This window comes from Berghia stephanieae, chromosome 10 (assembly GCF_034508935.2).
Source record: "Berghia stephanieae isolate SIO BIC M18660-M18661 chromosome 10, UCSD_Bste_1.3, whole genome shotgun sequence".
NCBI classification, from domain to species: Eukaryota; Metazoa; Mollusca; class Gastropoda; order Nudibranchia; family Aeolidiidae; genus Berghia; species Berghia stephanieae.
Window position 1 is genome coordinate 28162865 of NC_088369.1, and position 20425 is coordinate 28183289.

General features: G+C 35.9%; 1 protein-coding gene across 1 annotated transcript in view; it reads left to right on the plus strand.

Annotated features, from left to right (window-relative positions):
- The window catches only part of LOC144980924 (arginine and glutamate-rich protein 1-like), a 19504-nt gene extending 1040 nt beyond the window's left edge, over positions 1 to 18464 (plus strand). The window contains exons 2-5 of the mRNA XM_078928862.1: positions 7735 to 7845; positions 9020 to 9245; positions 11630 to 11713; positions 12268 to 18464. Coding sequence (XP_078784988.1) covers positions 7735 to 7845; positions 9020 to 9245; positions 11630 to 11713; positions 12268 to 12429 — 583 coding nt within the window. The 3' untranslated portion in view covers positions 12430 to 18464. The remainder of the gene's footprint in view (positions 1 to 7734; positions 7846 to 9019; positions 9246 to 11629; positions 11714 to 12267) is intronic.
- The last annotated feature ends 1961 nt before the right edge of the window (positions 18465 to 20425 follow it).

The following is a 20425-nucleotide window of genomic DNA, read 5'->3' on the forward strand; positions in this document are numbered from 1 at the left end:
TATCATTTCTCCCGGTATTTAGATGTACAGATCTAGAGGCGGTGAATGAAAGCAAAATTAATTTCATTTAACATATTTAAATCTAAAGCTAAAACTAAAATTAACAAACAATTAATGTAAAGTCAATTCTCTTAGCGATTTTTACGGTACTGTCATTTTTATTACATATAATTTTTTTTTTTTTTTTTGCATAAGTTATGTTTGCAGTACAGAACAGCCCGTTTTCTATCATCAGTGGGCAGGTTATGTTGTATGTCTTGATTTTTTTTCTGTCAAACATACATAATATAGATCTATTATCAAACACTGAAAGTATATTTAGTTCCTGCTTGAGTCGACACCCCTCAAGATATAATACTCTACAGGTTGGCTTTTGTTTACACTTTACCAGTATAACCAGTCAGGAAGGACTAACGGTTTATACAATTTTAAAAGACGTAGACGTCTAACATTCAGGGTGCAGTCTTCTCACGTGAGAGTGGGTTTGAATCCAATTTCAGAAAATAGGCCGTTCACAAACCAATTGGACACATTTTGACCATAATTTTAGAACCCCCCCCCCCCCCCCCTCCTAACTATATTGTGGACAAATGACTAACCCCCCCCCCCCCATGTGGATGTCCATGGTAAAGATGCACATTGCGAAACACCTCATGCTTAAATATTGTTCTGTTGAATAATATTTTTTAAAAAAAGAAAGTAAATAATGATGATGATTCTCTACCATGGGCGGTCATGATCCAAAAGAATATATAGAGGTGCCCAAGACTGATCCTCATTGGGGCGCCGAGGTGGAGACGGCATTTTACTTTGGTCCCACCATCGCGTTGCTCCTACTCCTTTACCGATTGACTTAGTGTTTGTTCCGACCAGACAAGAGTGGTCGCTGTATTGCTCCTCCCTTCCCAGTTAGGAGGTTGTTTTATTGTTCTCCGCCAAAGCGGTGTTCACCTTGTGGTCAGACCAAGGTTGTGGTCGCCCTGGGTCAGACCCATGGCGTACTAAAAGTTATAGTAGGGCTATGGTCAGACCCCTCTGCCTAGGCTTTGAGGTACCACTAGGGGAAGAGATAGAGAAAAAGAGAAAGGAAAAAAATAGAGAGAGAGAGAGAGAGAGAGAGAGAGAGAGAGAGAGAGATAGAAAAAGAAAGAGATTGGGAAAGAATGAGAGAGGGAGAGAGAGGGAAAATGAGAGATAGGGAAAGAAAGAAAGAAAGAAAGAAAGGGATAGAGAAAGAATGAAAGAAAGAGTGAGAGAGAGAGAAAAACAAAGAAAGAATGTAGAAAGACCGGGAGAGAGAGAGAAGGGGGGGGGGGGAGAAATAGAGTAAGAAAGAGATTGGGAAAGAATGAAAGAAAGAGAGAGAGAGAGAGAGAGAGAGGCTGCTAACTAGCCGCACCTGAACGAAGTGAGTGAGAGTTTTAGAGCTAATGGCGTCTACTCAGCCAATCTGTTACTATTTATAAATCTATTACCGCAACGCCGTGAAAATAGCCACTAGAACCGTCTTTACGGGACTGTAAAAAATAGCCCCGAGAACCATCTTTACGGGACTGTAAAAATAGCCCCGAGAACCATCTTTACGGGACTGTAAAAATAGCCCCGAGAACCATCTTTACGGGACTGTAAAAATAGCCACTGCGTTAAAAAAATATATATATATAAATTCCGTCTTCTTGTTACAGAACGTTGCAAGGGATAAATGTCCCATCCATCCTCCCCCCACCTCTTAATTTTTTTTATTTTTTTTGTGCGAGTCTATTCTTTTCTCCTTTTTGTTTGGCCTTTTGTTCCGTTTCGGAGCATGAATTTCTTAAAGTTGGGTTTATTTTTATTTTAAAAAATAAATTATTGGTTTCTTTTTTTCTCCTCTATCTGACCATTTGGTCGCTCTCTGAATATTTCTGTTTGATTGCTTTTTAATTATTTTTTCTTTTTAGACACTTTTTGAGATCGGAGTGGAGATGAATATGACAATTTGCTAGAAACTAGAAAAGAACCAAGAGAGAGAGAGAGAGTTAAAGTTAAAAAAAAAAAAAGAGGTGGGGGGAGGATGGATGGGACATTTATCCCTTGCAACGTTCTGTAAAAAGAAGACGGAAGTTTTTTTTTTTAAAGTGGCGGAAGCAGGGTTTGAACCCGCAACGTCGATTCTGGTAAAACTTCCAGGGCAGATGACTAAACCATTCGGCCATGACACCCACTTCGAAGTCGACACATATTGTGTATATGTAGTAACAACTGATTTAATGTTGGTTAATTTTATGTTTTTATAGATATTTTATTAACTTTCCTTATTTCTATGTGCATTTGGAAACATTCCATATTCTGGGATGTGGATAATTGTTTAGAAGAGCTGAGTTTCAAATATGTGTCTGGGGATAACGAATTTTCATTATCCCCAGACAGGTGTCTGGGGAAAATGACAGCCATAGAAATAAGTAGTTTTAAAATACCAATAAAAATAAAATTAACGGAGTGTACACGGTAACTTTAGGCAGTTTGGTGAGCAGTAGCAGTGGGAGTCAAATTGTGACCCAACTCAGCCATAAGAAAGTTATGACTTGAAATTGCTGTTCGCTTTTACTAAAAGTTTTAGGGGGGTTCAATTAAAGATGCATAACTTCGTCATAAAGAGGAATATCGCAGATATCTTGGTATCATTATTTTCGTTACCAACCGGGCACCTAGCCTCAGGATCTACGTACACGGTAACAGTAACATACATGGTAACCTTGAATCTTGCCTTTAATGGGTTAGTGTATTGTTTGATTTTTTAAAATAACACACACAGAGAGCGAGGTCCATCCATTGTTTGTATTGTAACAGCAAACCAGTTACGGGAGTTGCCGTGTAAGTAGATCCTGAGGCTAGGTGCCTGGTTACCGTGTACGTAGATCCTGAGGCTAGGTGCCTGGTTACCGTGTACGTAGATGCTGCCTAAAATTATAATCATAAATTTATAGGTAGGCACTTTGATAAAATCTTCAAATTCAAAATATCTTTATTTGACCCAGTCAGGGCGGGGGGGGGGGGGGGGGGGGGGGGGGGGACTTGAAAAAACATACATTTTGATACCTTATTTGTTTTTCTACGACTAACGGTTCCAGAGTTATTAAAATTTTTCTGTTGACCTTTTTAATCAATTTTACAGAGAGAATCAGTGATCTCACTGCTGCCTCAAAACCAGCATCTCGCGGCGATCAGGAAAGTTTGAGTTTTGCAGTCAACAATTTATTTTTTTTTCAGTATTTTTTTCAATTAAAAAATAAATGTCAAGTGTTGGGCATCATTTTAAAGGTCAGAAAATAAGCTTTATTTTCATATAAATCATTTTCATATGTTGAAAGTCTGGAAAAAAGTAAGGTTAAATGAAAATGGAAAAAAAATATGAGGTTTTTGCCCTAAAAAGTGGGTTTGATGGCGAGTAAAATAAAATAGTGAGGGAGTGTATCAATTTTGATGACTATTCTTCAATTAATCATCTATCAATGTGTCAAGTATAATTAAAATGTATTTGTAATTTTAAAAGTTCTTATAATAATTCAAAAATTGATAAATTTTTACTTCATTAGTTTTCTGAGAAATACAATCCAGAATTTAATTAAGGACAAGTAAGAATGAAATACACCGTTAGATAGCTTGCAGGGCTGAGAATCTTCCGCCTAAAGGCGGATTTCCGCCTAAATGGTTGTTTATCTCCGCCCATCCCATCACATTTCCTCCTTTTTCAAATTTGCCGTGTCAAACATTTTCCTCAAAACCACAAAATCACCATTATGTCATATGTCATATTTTGACACCTGTGCTCAGTCTCGTGAAATTTAGTGACGGTCCCGTTTTTATGACGTTGGGCCAGACAGTATGGCACCAGATGTCACAATAGACACAGAAGACCAGTAGGTAGTGTTCTTTGATTAGTTAGTTGATGGTTGAAGGGGAAGGGGAGGGACAAATGGGTCTGGATTTTTTCCCCTTGTTGTAGGTACATATTGCTTTTTAAATCTCTCTCTCTTTCTCTCTCTCTCTCTCTCTCTCTCTCTCTCTCTCTCTCTCTCTCTCTCTCTCTCTTCCTCTCTCTCTCCTCTCTCTCTCTCTCTCTCTCTCTCTCTCTCTCTCTCTCTCTCCTTCCCCCCCCCCCCCCCCCCTACCCCTTTGCCTTTCTTTCTATTTCTCTTTTCTTCTTCTTTTTTTTTTTGGATATAGAATTCAAAAGGTCAATACATAAGTTATTCTGGTAACGAAGTCTCTCCTCCTTCCCCCCCCCCCCTCTCTCTCTCTCTCTCTCTCTCTCTCTCTCTCTCTCTCTCTCTCTCTTTCTTTCTTTCGCAACCACATTAAATCATCTGGTATATAGAGATGATATATTAGAACAAAGCAATGGTGGTTGGCTTAGTTTAATCTTTTTCCTTTTTACCTTTTGACTATGGCTTTAAATTTGAGAGATTCTTGGGTTGTATTTATAAGCTGACTAACTACTAGGTTTCTTTGCTTGTGTTTGATCGATAGACTGAGAAAGGTTCCTCCTTTTTGACAATTGCTATTATCATTACTGAATAAAAAAACACTCACCAAAACCACTACATCAACATCTCTACCAACACTACTATTACAATCACCACCACAACATCATCCCTACCACCACTACTACTACAAATAGCACCACATCATCCCTACCACCACTACTACTACAACTACCACCACATCATCAACCCTACTACCACTACTACAACCACCATCATATCATCATCCCCACCACCACTACTACTACAAATAGCACCACATCATCCCTACCACCACCACTACTATTACAACCATCATCCCTACCACCACTACTATTACAACCATCATCCCTACCACCACTACTATTACAACCATCATCCCTACCACCACTACTATTACAACCATCATCCCTACCACCACCACTATTACAACCATCATCCCTACCACCACCACTATTACAACCATCATCCCTACCACCACTACTATTACAACCATCATCCCTACCACCACTACTCCTACAACTACTACCACTACTACAACCACCATCATATCATCATCCCTACCACCACTACTACTACAACCACCACCAAACCATCATCCCTACCACCACTACTACTACAACCACCACAACACCATCATCCCTACCACCACTACTACTACAACCACCACCAAACACCATCATCCCTACCACCACTACTACTACAACCACCACAACATCATCATCCCTACCACCACTACTACTACAACCACCACCACAACACCATCATCCCTACCACCACAACTACTATAACCACCACAACATAATCCCTACCACCACTACTACTACAACCACCACCAAACACCATCATCCCTACCACCACTACTACTACAACCACCACAACATCATCATCCCTACCACCACTACTACTACAACCACCACCACAACACCATCATCCCTACCACCACAACTACTATAACCACCACAACATAATCCCTACCACCACTACTACTACAACCACCACCAAACCATCATCCCTACCACCACTACTATTACAACCACCACAACATCATCCCTACCACCACTACTACTACAACCACCACCAAACCATCATCCCTACCACCACTACTATTACAACCACCACAACATCCCTACCACCACCACTACTACAACCACCACCAAACCATCATCCCTACCACCACTACTATTACAACCACCACAACATCATCCCTACCACCACCACTACTACAACCACCACCAAACCATCATCCCTACCACCACTACTATTACAACCACCACAACATCATCCCTACCACCACTACTACTACAACTACCACCACATCATCATCCCTTCCACTGTTATTACTACAACCACCATCATCCCTGCTACAACCACCAAATGTTGTAATTACACTTTCAACTTTTGAAATTCCACAGAGTCGTGTTAGAAATTGCTGCGAGACAAATTTTGGATCGCATCTCAGTAAATTTTAGTGAAATTCAAATTTATAGGTTATGGTCGCATGGATGGGTCATGATCTTCACGATGAAAAATTTCCTCCTTTTTTGTGACCAGTCATTCTCACCCCTGGCTTGTTTTGTGCCCTTTAGCATGATACTTAAAGGCACATAGGTTCACAAATAACGCCATGGTGACCAAAACAGTAAAGAGCCAAAAATAAAGCTCCAAAAAACGAGTTTCACCTTACAGTGAGCCTATCGGCGGCCAATGGACTGGAGTTATCAAAGTGCCTAGCATAAAATTACCCTACAATAAATCAGTCCATGGGGATAGTGGAGATGACATTTTTGAGAAAGCATTGCTATGCTAGATGTCTTTCTTAGTTGGCCATTATTGTTATTATTGGACAGACTGCAGGTTGCATTAATTTTTCTCATTATTGGGGCATACACTGCAAGATCTTTTCTTTGATTATTGAGGCGTGCAAACAATTGCCAGGGGCCGTTTTCATGAATGCAGACTAGCGCTTAGTCTCTGACTATCTCTGACTTAAGTCGATGGCTTTAAAAAATCGGATTTCATGCGAGCTGTCTAAGCAAGTCCTGGACTAAAATCACGACAACTTCGGACTAAATTTTAGTCATTTGCCGAAGCACGACCTCATGCTTTAGTCTGAGTCTAGTTACTAGGTGACGTCATAACGTCAACAAGATCGCAGCTATTTTTAGATTGAGTGTGCTTCGCTTCAGAAAGAAAATACGTCAGTTACGAATGACAGAGACAAAAAGTGTCCTGTTGCCATTGACACTGGCTTAAAAAAAACTATAAGATAAGTGCAGATTGTCGAAAGTACTCGTTATTGTGAGTAATACCTAAAAAAAAACCTGAATCTATCGGCTCAGAGTTAAGACTCTCAATGAGAGTGAACAAGTGACTCCGAAATCGAAGGGTTTGCATCAAAGAACAACCAAAAAAAAATTATTAGAAAGTCTAGTGGAGACAATAGTTATTCTGGTGACATTGTAATTGACTGAAATAATGTGATTAATCAGAACACACTTTCTCTTTTATGTAATTATTTGTTGTTTTGATTCAATTTCTTTGAGTTTCAATCTCGATGAAACTGCCATTCATCTAAATATAGAATTGACAGTCGACAATGGACATCATTGCAGTCTATAACAGTCGACAGTCAATATCACGTGTGCTACTATTTTCCTGTTTGGAAATCTTTTGCGGTGTAAGTATGAAGGCATGTGTATCTTTCCTATCTTCATGTACTAGAGAGGTGATGTTACCAACACAAAATAGCTGAATTAGTCACCGTCCTTACAACGCCTACTTCTAGGCAAGTCACAAGCTAGTCCGAGACTAGAAAGCGTTCATGGAATCCGATTTTTTTATAGACACTTGCTTCGTTTGGGCTTAAGACTAGCTTTTTTTTTAGACTATCAGAAAAATCTGATGAGTAATTTCACAATTTCTGCTTCTAGTTTTACCGATGTTGAATGCGCCATCCATCATGAAACTACTTTCATCATCCGAAGTAGTAGGTCATGGATCTGAATTCTGCTCACTGCTTGTTATCTTTGTTATTCAGAGCAAAGACCGAATTTTAGACCAAAAGTCTGAAAAATCGAATCATGCATTTACTCAATTACAAAACTGTCTCACTATCTTTATTTTTATTTTTATTTTGACAGCTTTGTTATGGTTATGAATAAAATATTTAAAGAATATATCTTACTATATATTATTCATTACTAATATTTATTGGGGGTTTTTTATCCAGGAAAAGGTCTTTCAGTTCAAGCAGTTCAGACAGCGATGATGATTTAATATTACGAGCTAAACGAAGGGAAGAAGATGAAAAGAAGGCAGAAATTGAGAGACAGAGATTATTGTAAGTATATATTATCTTTCACAAAGTTGTCAATTGAGTATCAGTGCAGTTCTCCATTTTTCTTTTCTTTTTATTTATTGTTTTTTTTTTTTTAAAAAGGAAGTTCAGCTTTTCAAGACATCTTGATTATTAGGTGTCCACTATTGCTGGAAGATTTATGCCCCCCCCCCCCCCCCAAATGCTTTTTCATTTATAGTTGTAGACGGGGAGATGGGTCAGGTAAGATGGCGCAGCGTGGGCAAGGCATACACTTTTACCTGGGATTTCTTGGCAAAATTATTAACCTTGAGTAAGAACATTTGGACCGCATTTTTTTTCTCACAGCAGGCCATACAGAACCAATTTTTTCATTTTATATACAATGCAATGTCAGTTCCATTTTATTTTTAGTAACAAGTGAAATAAGATTTAGACAATTTCCAAGTTTTTAAGTCACACAATGCAATTGATGAGAATTATAAAGCCAACTGAACCATGGATGTTATGGACAAATCCTAATTTTAGATAGTCAACAATATACAATGAGATATATAAAATAAATGTAATCAGTGTTACCCATATTCTATTTTCCCACTCAATTTTACGTTTTTGTCACAGACCATACCATCTTTAAAGGCATTCCTCTTGATTTCCAAGTTGATCTTATCAAAAAGAAAAAAAGAAGAAAAAAACTTTTATATGGCGCAATATCCACTAAACATGTTCATAGTGCTTTAAAAGGGGTCCCTGACCAACAGCAACTCATAACATGTAGAACGAAACATGACACCTGTAAGGCACCTGTTTCGGACAGAGACAGCGCTGTTAACGGCCAGGTACTCATTTACACCTGAGTACTGTGAGTAAAGAGACTTTTCCAAGCACTCAACTATGCGCCGAGCGAGGCTTGAACCCAGGTCCTTCCGATCTTAACGTTAGTGTCATACCACTAGACCACATAGCCGCAAAGACAATAATAAAGTCAAAGCAGAGGTAATATGGTTTCACTGTCAACAGAAAGGCTCACTATCAATTTTTTAAATGGCTTTCATGAAAACTCCGGATATATACTGTTCCTTGCTTAATGAATGTCATCATCATCATCATAAATTTGAATTTTATGCAAATTTTCCCCCTGACCTCTCTATTTTTGCATTACCACATTATCTTCTTTTTGTTTTTTTTTTCTCCTCAGACGTCAGAAAGAGTTGGAGGAAAAACTTATCGAAGAGGAGGTTGCCAGACGTGTTGAAGCTCTAGTTAAGCAAAGAGTTGAGGAGGAGCTGGAAAAAAGGAAAGAGGAAATAGAGGAGGAGGTATTGAGGCGTGTTGAAGAGGCAAAGAGAATCATGGAGAAACAGATGTTGGAGGAATTGGAGAAGCAAAGAGAAGCTGAGCTGGAGGCTCTCAGGATGAAGGAGGTACAATTTTTTTGGCTCCACCCTAAACGGTATAGGTCTTGTGGCAGTAGCTAGTTAAGATAATGACAAAGTGTAATCATGTGTATATTGTTTTATAGCTTGCAATAGTACCAACTTTCGTATCCATTTTTTTTTTTTTTTCTTAATTTTAATTTTAGGGAAAACAATTTTATCTTTGTTTTATTCCTTGCAATAAGTTTCAGCATTTTCATCTGATTTTTAAATTCAAATCTAACTTCTGGAAGGAATATGATGTTACAGAAACAAAGTGGCTTTGAAAAGCATTTTTGTTCTTTGCAATTTATTAAAGCGGATAAATATCCCACAACTTAATATTCATTTTCTTCTCTTTCATTGAAGTGCGATGTGAATCCAGTCTGGCGGTTTGACATTTTAAAAATAAAATATTTCTATTTTTAAAACACATTTTTTTTCCTTTTTTTTTGCAAGAGGAGATTAACATGTTAAAAAAGCACTGCCATAGATCTTACCTGAAATTTTTCAATCTCATTTTAAAATTGATCCACATCTTACATACATCATTTCTTTGCTGTCTCTTTTTCTTCTGCTTTGGAGATATGGAACTTGGAGTTTATTTTTGCTGTTGTAAGTGACAGGATTTTAATTTTGAAAAAAAAAAAAAATAGAGAGAACGAACGAAAATGATGGAAGAAACGCATCATATATTGGTGTATTTGACTTTTTAAATTTTTGTTGTGAGAGGTTGGAATTTGGAAATTTTGTTTTGTTAAAGGTAGGGAGGAAGGGGGGGGGGAGGTGGAGGGGGTTGGAGTGTCACAATATAAATATGTTATTATTGCCAGCAATATTCAGGCTTTAAATTTTCTTTTAAATAAAGATCAAATGTAAAATTAATATTACATTCACTGAATATAATTTGTTATTTTCTTTCATCTCCACGTTTTATTGAGAAATTTTTTTGATAGTAAAGTAAACGAGGGGGAGGGGGGTATATAGAAAAATAAAATACATACTTGGTTGTAATATAATAGTTGTTTTACTTTTGTTTTGGTGTCCTCTTCTCTTTGTTGAAAGAGTTGTGCCTTTATTATTATGTTGGCTGTTATTGTCAGTCTTTCATTTGTTTATTGTCTTGCTCATGGGGAAATTCCACAGAATCATTTCATGGTGCTAATTGTATCAGTACGTAGATGGGGAAGAGGCTATACATGTGTGCGTGCAAGTTGAGAGATTATTCATTCTGGTTTTAACATTTTTAGACAATGATATGTCAGACTATACCCTTTGTAAGTTGGGGTAGTGTGTGTTATCTATGACATTGTCACCATAGCTCTGTGGTGGAAATACAAAACAAAACAGGGTTTAATTGAAGTTGAAGTGCCAGGTTTGCTGCTGTAGCTAGCTCGTCATGGAAAGGGATCTAATTTTCAAGGTACGGCTTCGCTCAAATCGGTATGTAGATCATGATGTGTATTTGATAGTATAATATATTGATAGTTGTATCAGCTTTTTACCATCTTTTACTTCGCTAGCTATCTTTCATTATTTCTCAGGGATGGCTCAACCATTTGTTGATTCTGCACCAAGGACATGTGTTTTTATTTCAACTTTTGTTTCAAATAGCTATTTGATATTATATTCCTTGACAATTCTACAATACTAATGAAATCATAATCCTGTTTTGTTGGATTTCAAAAGGCCTGCCAAGTATATGTCTGTGCCTGAAGTCCACTCATGGACGGGCCACCTCTAAATATATTTTATTTGAAATTTTCTTTTATTTATTCATTAATTATTTTGATAGTAATATCTTTAAAATTCTAAACTATTTTTTTTCTCTGCAACATGATTTTAAATATGTAAATTTTTATATAATAAATAGCTGGTGTCCTAAGTTTTTAAACAATGAAATCTATTTATTCATGTTAATATCATAGGTCATAATATGACTGCTCTTTCAGGAATTTGCTGTGTTTTTTTTATTTGTTTAATTATTATTATTTTTCTTCTGTGATTTAATATTGAATTTTCAGCTTCTCTTGTCAACTTCAAGGATTTACGTCAGATTGAATGGATTGAGCAGGGAAACCTCTTTTTCTGCATGTAGATATCACTCGAGGAACTATATCTATTTTTTTCAACCTTTTTTTGTTTTGTTTTTGTTTTTAAAGAGATAAATATCATTACCTTGCCATAACATCCTTTTTTGTTACCCTGTGTATGACTGATTTTATTGAAAGAGTGAAAGGAAGAGATAATCATGTATGTGATGGTTGAGTTAGAAACTTGAATACTTTTTCATCAATATTAATATATGCGTGTTAGGTTATCTGAACAAAGAGTGTAATTGGTGGGATTGGATGAATTAGCGGATATAGTAATGGTGAAATCTGTATTTTCAGGAAGAGGAAAAGATGAAACGACAGGAGTTGGAGGATATTATGCTGGAAAATAATCGTAAGATTGAGGAAGCTCAGAAGAAATTGGTAAGTTATGACCAAGGACAATTCATTTACAGTTGTAATATTACTATTTCTTATAGAAATTTTTCATTTCTTCATTCATTTTTCTTTTGTCTACATTTATTTTTTCCGGGAGGGAAACAATATATTTTAGGGCGGTGAGGCACAGGAGGATGATCATGGCTTCATATCCTGGTTGTACTGTGTTTCACCCCTGTCCTAAACAAGACACCTCACCTAAGCTCTTTTGCACTGGGCTGGTGCTGGGGGTATAACAGTCTTCCTTTATGATAAACTTTATGAATACATTTCCCCCGTTGGGAGAAATCATAACCTGTTTTCAACACATTTATTTTAGATTAAGTTTGGCATGTATTTGACTATTGCTTGAATTATTTGCATTGGGGCCTTATAGCGAAAGTCTGCTTGCTGAATCTTTTTTTTATCCTTTTGTTGTTTATTTCAATGTTTCTCATTCTGATATTTTGAAGGAATGTATGATAATCAAAGGAAAGAAATAAAATTTTCATAAATTGTACATAAAGTAACTTTGTATTTGCAAACTTTTTAAATTCCAGGCCGAGGAACAGTTGAAACTGGTTGAGGAACAACGCAAAGTTTTAGAAGAAAAGCAGAAATTGGAAGAGGAGGAAAGGCAAAGGACTAGCAAAGCCCAGGAGATAATTCTCAACAAGAAAAATGCTCGACCCAAGCTTTCATTCTCTTTGTCTGGGAAATGAGAGGACGGGAGCGAGGAAAGTGAATCATAATGGTTCCGGCTATCATTGGGATCTTTTACTACATCCACCAAGCAAAGATTTCTCCTTGTTCTCTGGAGGATTCTTATCTCTGTTGTTTGTCGTTTCATTTTAAATATTCTTTTTTCCCCCCCTTTTCTTCTATCTTTTTTTTTTTAAAGTGTTTTATTTGTTAAAATGTTCCTGACTGTACCTTTATATTATTCTTTTATAGTTATACCCTCTTTGTCTTTAAACCGTGTTCTGTTTCATAATTGAAATTGACAGTTTCTTGACAGGTAAGTATTTTAATTAGGTGTGGATGGAGCCAGATTGCCCGATGCTTGCACTGTGAAGTTAAATTTTGATATTGAAGCAAGTCTTATTATTCATTTTCATTTAAAGAATATTTGAAAAAAAAAAAAAAGGCTGCAGTAAAAATGGGTTAAACTGAAATTCAAGGGACTGAGACTTTGGTTTAAGTACAGTAGTGAAAAAAAAATTGTGGGAGAGTGAAAGGATGATTCCCTTTCATGATTTCTGGCAGTTGTCTGCCATTACAATTACTAGATTAACTTTTTAATGTCTTCAATTGAAGATTTATCTGTGTTAAAAATAGTGATACAATATTTTTAATCTATAGTTCACTTTTTGTGCATGACCTAATTTAGGGGTCACACAAATCACTTCTTGAAAAAAGGGAATTTAATTTGGCGTAATACAGTAAATTGCAAGCAGTTATTTTGGTTTAAAAGTGGTATTGGGATTAGCTTTTTCAGATTCTGATTATTATTTGTTTGGTAGCTGTGAGGAAAAGGACAAAATATTGTTTTTTGGGCTATCATATTTTCTGGCTCCAGTTGTTTTGGGTTGTACTGGTTTAGTAAGGAGAAAGAAAGAAACCTATATAACACAGATTATATTGGTGACAGCTTACTGAATCTTGTTCAGTGTTGTGATCTCAATGTTGGATAAATTTTATGGGCAGGTAAGTATTATCATGTCAAGGTTCAAGTCATTCATTTACCAGTGATTTCTTGAATCTGTTCTTTCTCTCTCTCTATCCCTCCCCCCTGCCAACCCCAACCCCAGCAATGGTATTTGGCAAAAAGAAAAACCTAGTGACACAGACACTTGAATGTGTGCAAAGAATTATTCGGTAGGATTAATTTCATTTTCTATCTCAAGAGGTGCAGTTGTTTCATACTTTTGAAAAAGACACCCAATCTAAACAATAATATTCCTTGTGGATATTGGTGACGAGATTTCAAGGTGATATGTAACTTTTTTTCTTCTTTTGCCTTTGAACCTTACCTCCTGCTATGTGCTTGAAGTACAGACAATTTTTTTTTAAAACAACAAACGTCACAACATTAAGTGTTGTTTTTTTCTTTTTTTTTTCTGCTTTTCATTGTCAAAATGCTTTTTAAAAAAAATTATTGTTTTCTTTTGGTGTGCTTTGTTCCCATATGGGACTTTGTCTTTCTCCAAATTTTTTTTTCTTTTTTTAGAATTATAGAATCTTGAATGGAAGGAAATTACACTTTAGACTGGTTTCATGAATGTTCAGAAACCTTTGCATCTTTCTCATACTTTTTTATGGGCAAGATAGGTATTAAAAAAAAAAAAGCATTTTGACAACGTATGTAATTGTGTTTTTATCACTGAATATTTTAATTTTATGTGTGGCCCACCACCTCAGTACGGTATTATGTCAGGGATGAATCAGACGACAATGAAATGAGTTTAACATTAAAGCGATCAGAAATATGAAATTTTACTTTTTAGCCCCTTAAGAATTCATGTTTTTTTCTTTTCATCTCGATAAAACAAAAGAATCAACACAAATCTCATATTTATAGCTATGAATCTAAACCATCCCCTTTTAATATTGTTTTGAGGTGATAAGTCATGTATATTATGATGTTTGTAAGAAAGTACAGATGGTTATAGGGTTGTTGCCTGTGCAGTTTTGATGTTAATTGAGAGAGTCTCTATTTATTGGCAATGGAAAAGTTAGAATTTTGCTGCTTGGATTTTTATGGAATAATCTCATCTGACGCCCTGTTAGGCTATGTACAGTTTCATGGAATTGTGCATGAACTATGGAGACGTTAAATTATGTATTATATTTTCATGATGTTTTTTTTTTTTTTTTGTTTTTTTCCCCTACTTTTTGAGTAGAGATCTGTCGGTACTTTAGAAATTTGAATGTGGCAGATGCAAATTTGTGGTATTTTGAAGCACAAACAAGAGGCACAGAGTTTGTATGATTAGATTTGGATATAGATGATGTTGGAGGAGGCAAATCCATGGAAACACCATATTCAGAGGTGGATGAAAATGAAATGAATGTTGAGTGTTTGGTGTGTGTTGCTTGGGGAGAGCATCACATATCTCCGTGGATTGACAATCAAAGTGGCTCAACTTTGGTTCTTGAAATTCAAGTTTTATGCAAATAAGATACAGATATTTTGAATTCATAGAAATTTTGGGAATCCATTTAATTTGGAGCACAATTGATAAGGACAAGGAAATTGTGTTTGGAATTCATTCATAGTGTCCTATAAGTTCCATTCTGATTTGCATTGAATATCTTTTAATCATTTTAGCCAGAGAAATTTTAGTTCAATATGGATCGATTAAAATAACCCTTAAAAGTGTCAAAAATTCTTAAACCTGAGACTTCAAAGATTCTCATATTTGAAAATTTTTGACCATGTTGGGATCACCATTATCGATCGATAACTGAAGTAAAATTTCTCCAAGCAAAAGGGAATTTGTCACTGTGTTGTAGGTTTGACAATGCACAGGCAGTGTCTAGAACGCTGTTAATTCATTGCTTGGGAGACTTTGGATGTAAAGTCAATAAAGAATAAAATGTCATTTTGTATAATATTAAAGAAGGAATTAAAAGGGTGATTTATATTGCTTTAAAAAAAATCGTGTTTAGGGTTTGTGCTCTGAATAAGCTCGATGATGAAAATTATATAAATGCCATAAATTTTTAACTGTAGGAGTGCTTCTCAGAGTATGGACTCCTACTACTTTGTGGTAACTGTCCATGTCCCTTGTTTAAACCCCTTTCAATCATTTCATTGTGTTGTGTTTATTAGTATGAATGGTCAACTCAGTATGCATTTGTGTTTGTGTATAAAGATGCTTGAATAATATATGAATTAAGTATGTGTGTTTGTGTGAATCAATGGGTGCTTGTGGATGTTGATGTATATAACTATTCTCATTTTCCTCTCGATGGTATAAATAATAATAACATAATTCAATGATTTTGTATGTGAATGAGTAATGTTATACAGTTTGATTTTTTAAATATCTTGATAGTTTGATTACTGATTTTAATTTACTTTGGATTTGGTGATATATTGCAAGTGTATGATGTAAGGTTCTTGGCTGTGTGATGTATATTTTGTCATATCTTAAACTAAAACCCTTGTTATCAGTATCAGATGAATAGCTGCTGTATGTTATTTTATTTATATAGCTGGCGTGTTCAATACCACAGATAATTTCAAGTGCCCCATCGTAGAAATAATGAGTCGTGTATTATTCACACTGTGCTTTTGATATATCATGTCGTAAGTCGTCTTGTCTGTCCCTATTTAGCAGACCTCCTTCAAGTTATGTCTGGGTGGGGTTCCTGACCTCCCATAGTGGGCAGGGAGGTACATACTGTGTCTTCTATCCCCCTATATATCTGTCTTCCAACATGCTTTCTGTCTTTGTCTTGGAATGAGATTACTTGGTTTTGTCCTGGCTCTGGCCGGATACCTTGGCTGGGAGGGAAACAGTCAAATGTATAGTTAGTTTTTGGAGATGATTTTATTTCCTTGTAAATCATCTCTCTGTTATGCACTAAATTATGTATTATATATATTTTATTTGTAAACATTTGATTGTATTCCTCTTAGTGGGGGCCTGTGTCTGTGTCTGGATGAGACTTTTAGGTGATCTCAGACTAAGTACTTTGATAGTGTGCTCTTGAAATCTACATCTGTTCCCTATTTGAACCACTGGGTGGGGATCCTGACCTCCCATAGCGGGCAGGGAGGTACATACTGTGTCTTCTATCCCCTTATATCTGTTTTCCAACATGCTTTCTGTCTTTGTCTTGGAATGAGATTACTTGGTTTTGTCCTGGCTCTGGCCGGAGTCCTAGCTGGGAGGGAAACAGTCAAATGCATAGTTATTGTTTTGGGAGATGATATTTTTTTTCCTTGTAAATCATCTCTCTGTTATGTATTATTATTTTTATTTTGAATGTATAATGTAAGCATTTGAGTGTATTCCTCTTTGTTGGATTTTGTGCTTGTGTCTGGATGAGACTTGTAGGTGATTTCAAACTAAGTACATTGGTGGTATGCTCTTGGAATCTACATCTGATCCCTATTTGTTCTCAGTTCCCCTTTGTCTTACTTTTTCTTGGGTGCTTTAATTGTAATTCTAGAACTTTTTACTATCCCATTTTCTTCCTTTTTACTGGCGCTGATATAACCTAAATGTGTTGCAAGCGCCGTAAAACCCTTAAAAACAAAAAAAAACAAAAACTATTTGAACCAATTCCGCTTTGTCTTACCTTTTCTTGGGTGCTTTAATTGTTATTCTAGAACTTTTTACTATCCCATTTTCTTCCTTTTTACTGGTGCTGATATGACCTTATTGTGTTGCAAGCGCCGTAAAACCCTTAAAAACAAATTTTAAAAATCAAGTTATGTGATAAATAAGGACAGATACAGAACGATGATGTACGATTTTTTCATTAAGTTTGAAGTGTCTTTCTTGTGTTGTTTCTTAAATTTCTTAATTTAAAAAGAAAATTGTTTGATTTAATTAATTTATTTTCTTTCTTTTTTCATTTTTAATAGTTAACAAATTCTAATTCCTTGACTTGGTCTCATTTTATTAAAAAGACCGTATGTCCATGTATTAAAAGAAAAACAAATAACTTGTTAACACTTACGGCGAAACAAAAAGTGCTATTGAATCAATTTGTTTGTTTTGATTTTCTTTCATGATGAAATGGCTCCTTTATTCTTGTAACCTCGGATTCTGTTCTATACGGTCCCAGATTTACAATCTTGCCTTTTAGATAATCTGAAATGTGCTATAGAAAGTGCAAAATGGGGAATTTTTTTCTTTTAATTATTTTTTTCTTTCATTTTATTTTATTATTTTCTGTTTTTGTTTTGTTAAGAATTGTCACTGTGATTTCTGCTGTACTCTTAAGAAAAAGAAAAAAAATTCAATGTTTTAATGTGGCCAGAAAGCTCTTATTTCTTATTTCAGATATTATAGAATGACCCTCCACTGAAGTTTAACTTGCTAAAAAGATCTTAAACCCTTACAAATTTTAAAGGTGTCAGGCTTGAGACTTTTGAATAAGTTGAGTCATTTTATTTTAATCCATCGATGTTTGAAGTAATTATTTTCTGACCAAATTGGAAAAAAAATATGTTTTCTAAGAGTACGTCGGATTTGATTTGTCATTGAAGTATTTTATGAAACATTGCCAAAAAATTGTGTGGAGAAAAACAACTAGTTTTCACTAGCTTCTCTGGGATACTTTATGAACTATTATTATAACTCAAAACTGATTTTCTAGAAAAGAATAGCAGAAATATCTTCTCATTGGGTTGAAAAAGTGTGGGCAAAGTTCATCTTATTTTGTCCACACTTTTTCAACGCTCTAAAATGCTATAGCTGCTGTAGTTTTAGCTGTAGATTCACAGTATTTTTATTTATGCATTTTTAATTTTTCAAACCAGAAGACTTATTGAAAAATTTCCACACGTTTTCATAATAACTTCGATTTCTTTTTAATAAATTTTTTTTATGTGTCAAATGGTATCAAATTATATTTTCGCACAGCCTCTGATACATTTCCATCCTTGTCCAATCATGAGTATAATGTCCGTATAGAACTGGAACACTTATAGCACTTAGACAATTTAATCCCAGCCTTGTTTTTCTAATGGTTGATGTAAAGTTAAATGTAAATAAATTCAAATTGGAACAAATAATGTAGCTTGCCCGTTTTGTCTTGTCTTTTCAATAAAGTAACAATGACTGTCAACGATCTTGGGGCCTCCGGCTGGGGTTCCTGACCCCCCATAGTGGGCAGGGAGGTACTTACTGCGTCTTCTATCCCCCTATATATCTGTTTGCCAACTTGCTTTCTGTCTTTGAGATTACTTGGTTTTGTCCTGGCCAGATGCCCTGGCTGAGAGGGAAACAGTCAAATGTATTAGGTTTGAGGAAGAAAATGAAGATCACACCAAGTCATGCCAAATAAGAATTTTACAATTAAAAAATTCAAATCTTTTAAGATTTTACTGCCCGGACAACAAAACTTGGCATGTGTCAAGATCATCATTTTTACTTTACAATGATGCTTGCTTCAATCATTTTCTGTCGCTGGGAATTAAATTATTAATATGCAAATTACAACAAAATTAATTTCATTGATAGCTCAAAAACCACTAAATTGACACCTCTCTTATGAGCAGCCGAGGATACATTATTATCAACCATGGCATATGATGAAAGAAACTCTTGATTTGCTTGTGGTGAGGAAACAATTTTCATATTCATGTTAGCAACTGAGCAATACCATGAAATATTGCAGCAATTCATTACCATCAGTGGCATCACAGATTTCCCCTGACCGCTACCTGTTACACCCATCTGGCCCCACTAATGGGGTCGAGTTGACCTAGCACTAAAATACCGCTCAGAGGGGGAAATGCCACGCAGTCTTCTTCTTCTTCTTCTTCTTCTTCTTCTTCTTCTTCTTCTTCTTCTTCTTCTTCTTCTTCTTCTTCTTCTTCTTCTTCTTCTTCTTCTTCTTCTTCTTCTAGGTCTTTTGAACTCCCATGGTGAGCAGGAAATCATGTGCTGTGTCTTCTATTCCCCCGTTTTCTGATTTGTGAAGTCTTAAAATGGGAGTACTTGGTTTTGTCCTGATCCTTGGCTGAGAGGGAAACAGTCAAATGTATAGTGTTAGCTTTGGGAGGTGATATTTTTCCCTTGTATATAATCTTTGAACATATCTTGTAAATATTTGACTGTATTCCTCTTATTTGGATCATCTGTTGGTGTTGGCCGAGGCTGATGGTGTGCTCTTGGAATCTACATCTACGTCCATACTTATTCTGTCTTGGGTGCTTTAATTTTAAATCTAGAATATTTTGACTTTCCCACTTTTTTCCTTTTTACTTGCACTATGTCCTAAACGTGTTGCAAGCGCCGTAATACCCCCCCCCCCCCCCCCCCAAAAAAAAAAAAAAAAAAAAACAAAAACAAAAAAAAAACAGTAACTCTCCTAATAGTAATAGCGGGATCATTTGTTTGTGCCTGGATAACTGTATAGGACTTTTAGATAATGAGGCACATTGATATTACAAATTGTTCATGTAATATTTTGTTTCCTTTTACCCTTTGTCGAAATTTTTCTTTTGTGCTTTTACTTCAGATCTAATACCTTTCCCTCATCGTCCTCCTTTTTATTGGCGCTGAAATGACCTAATGGTGTCGCAAGAGCCGCAAAAACCCACAAAACAAACAAACATACATGTTTGAAATGTACTTACTCAAAGACATATGGCCCCATGCTAAATTTATTTTTCTTTGTCACTCGCCTCACTCAACAAAGCTCGGCTTTGTTCCAAGCCGAGGCGTCGAAGCGATCAGTCACCTAACCTTCACAAGAAGACCTAATGACGTGATAATGACATTTGAGTGTCGAAAGCGCACTTTTATAAAGATAAACATAGATCGGTCGTTACGGTCTTGGCAGTAAAGGTTGTAAATCCTTCCCCTTCATCCAAGAATGCAAACCAGGAACTTCAGGGTGGTCAAATGGAGAGATTATTATTATGACCGCTGCTTGTCCAATCTCCCATGCTTTGAGTGTTCAGTTATTGTCTTTAAACAACCATTAAGTAGAGTCTTAAAACCAAGGTTACGCTGTCATACGCGGAAA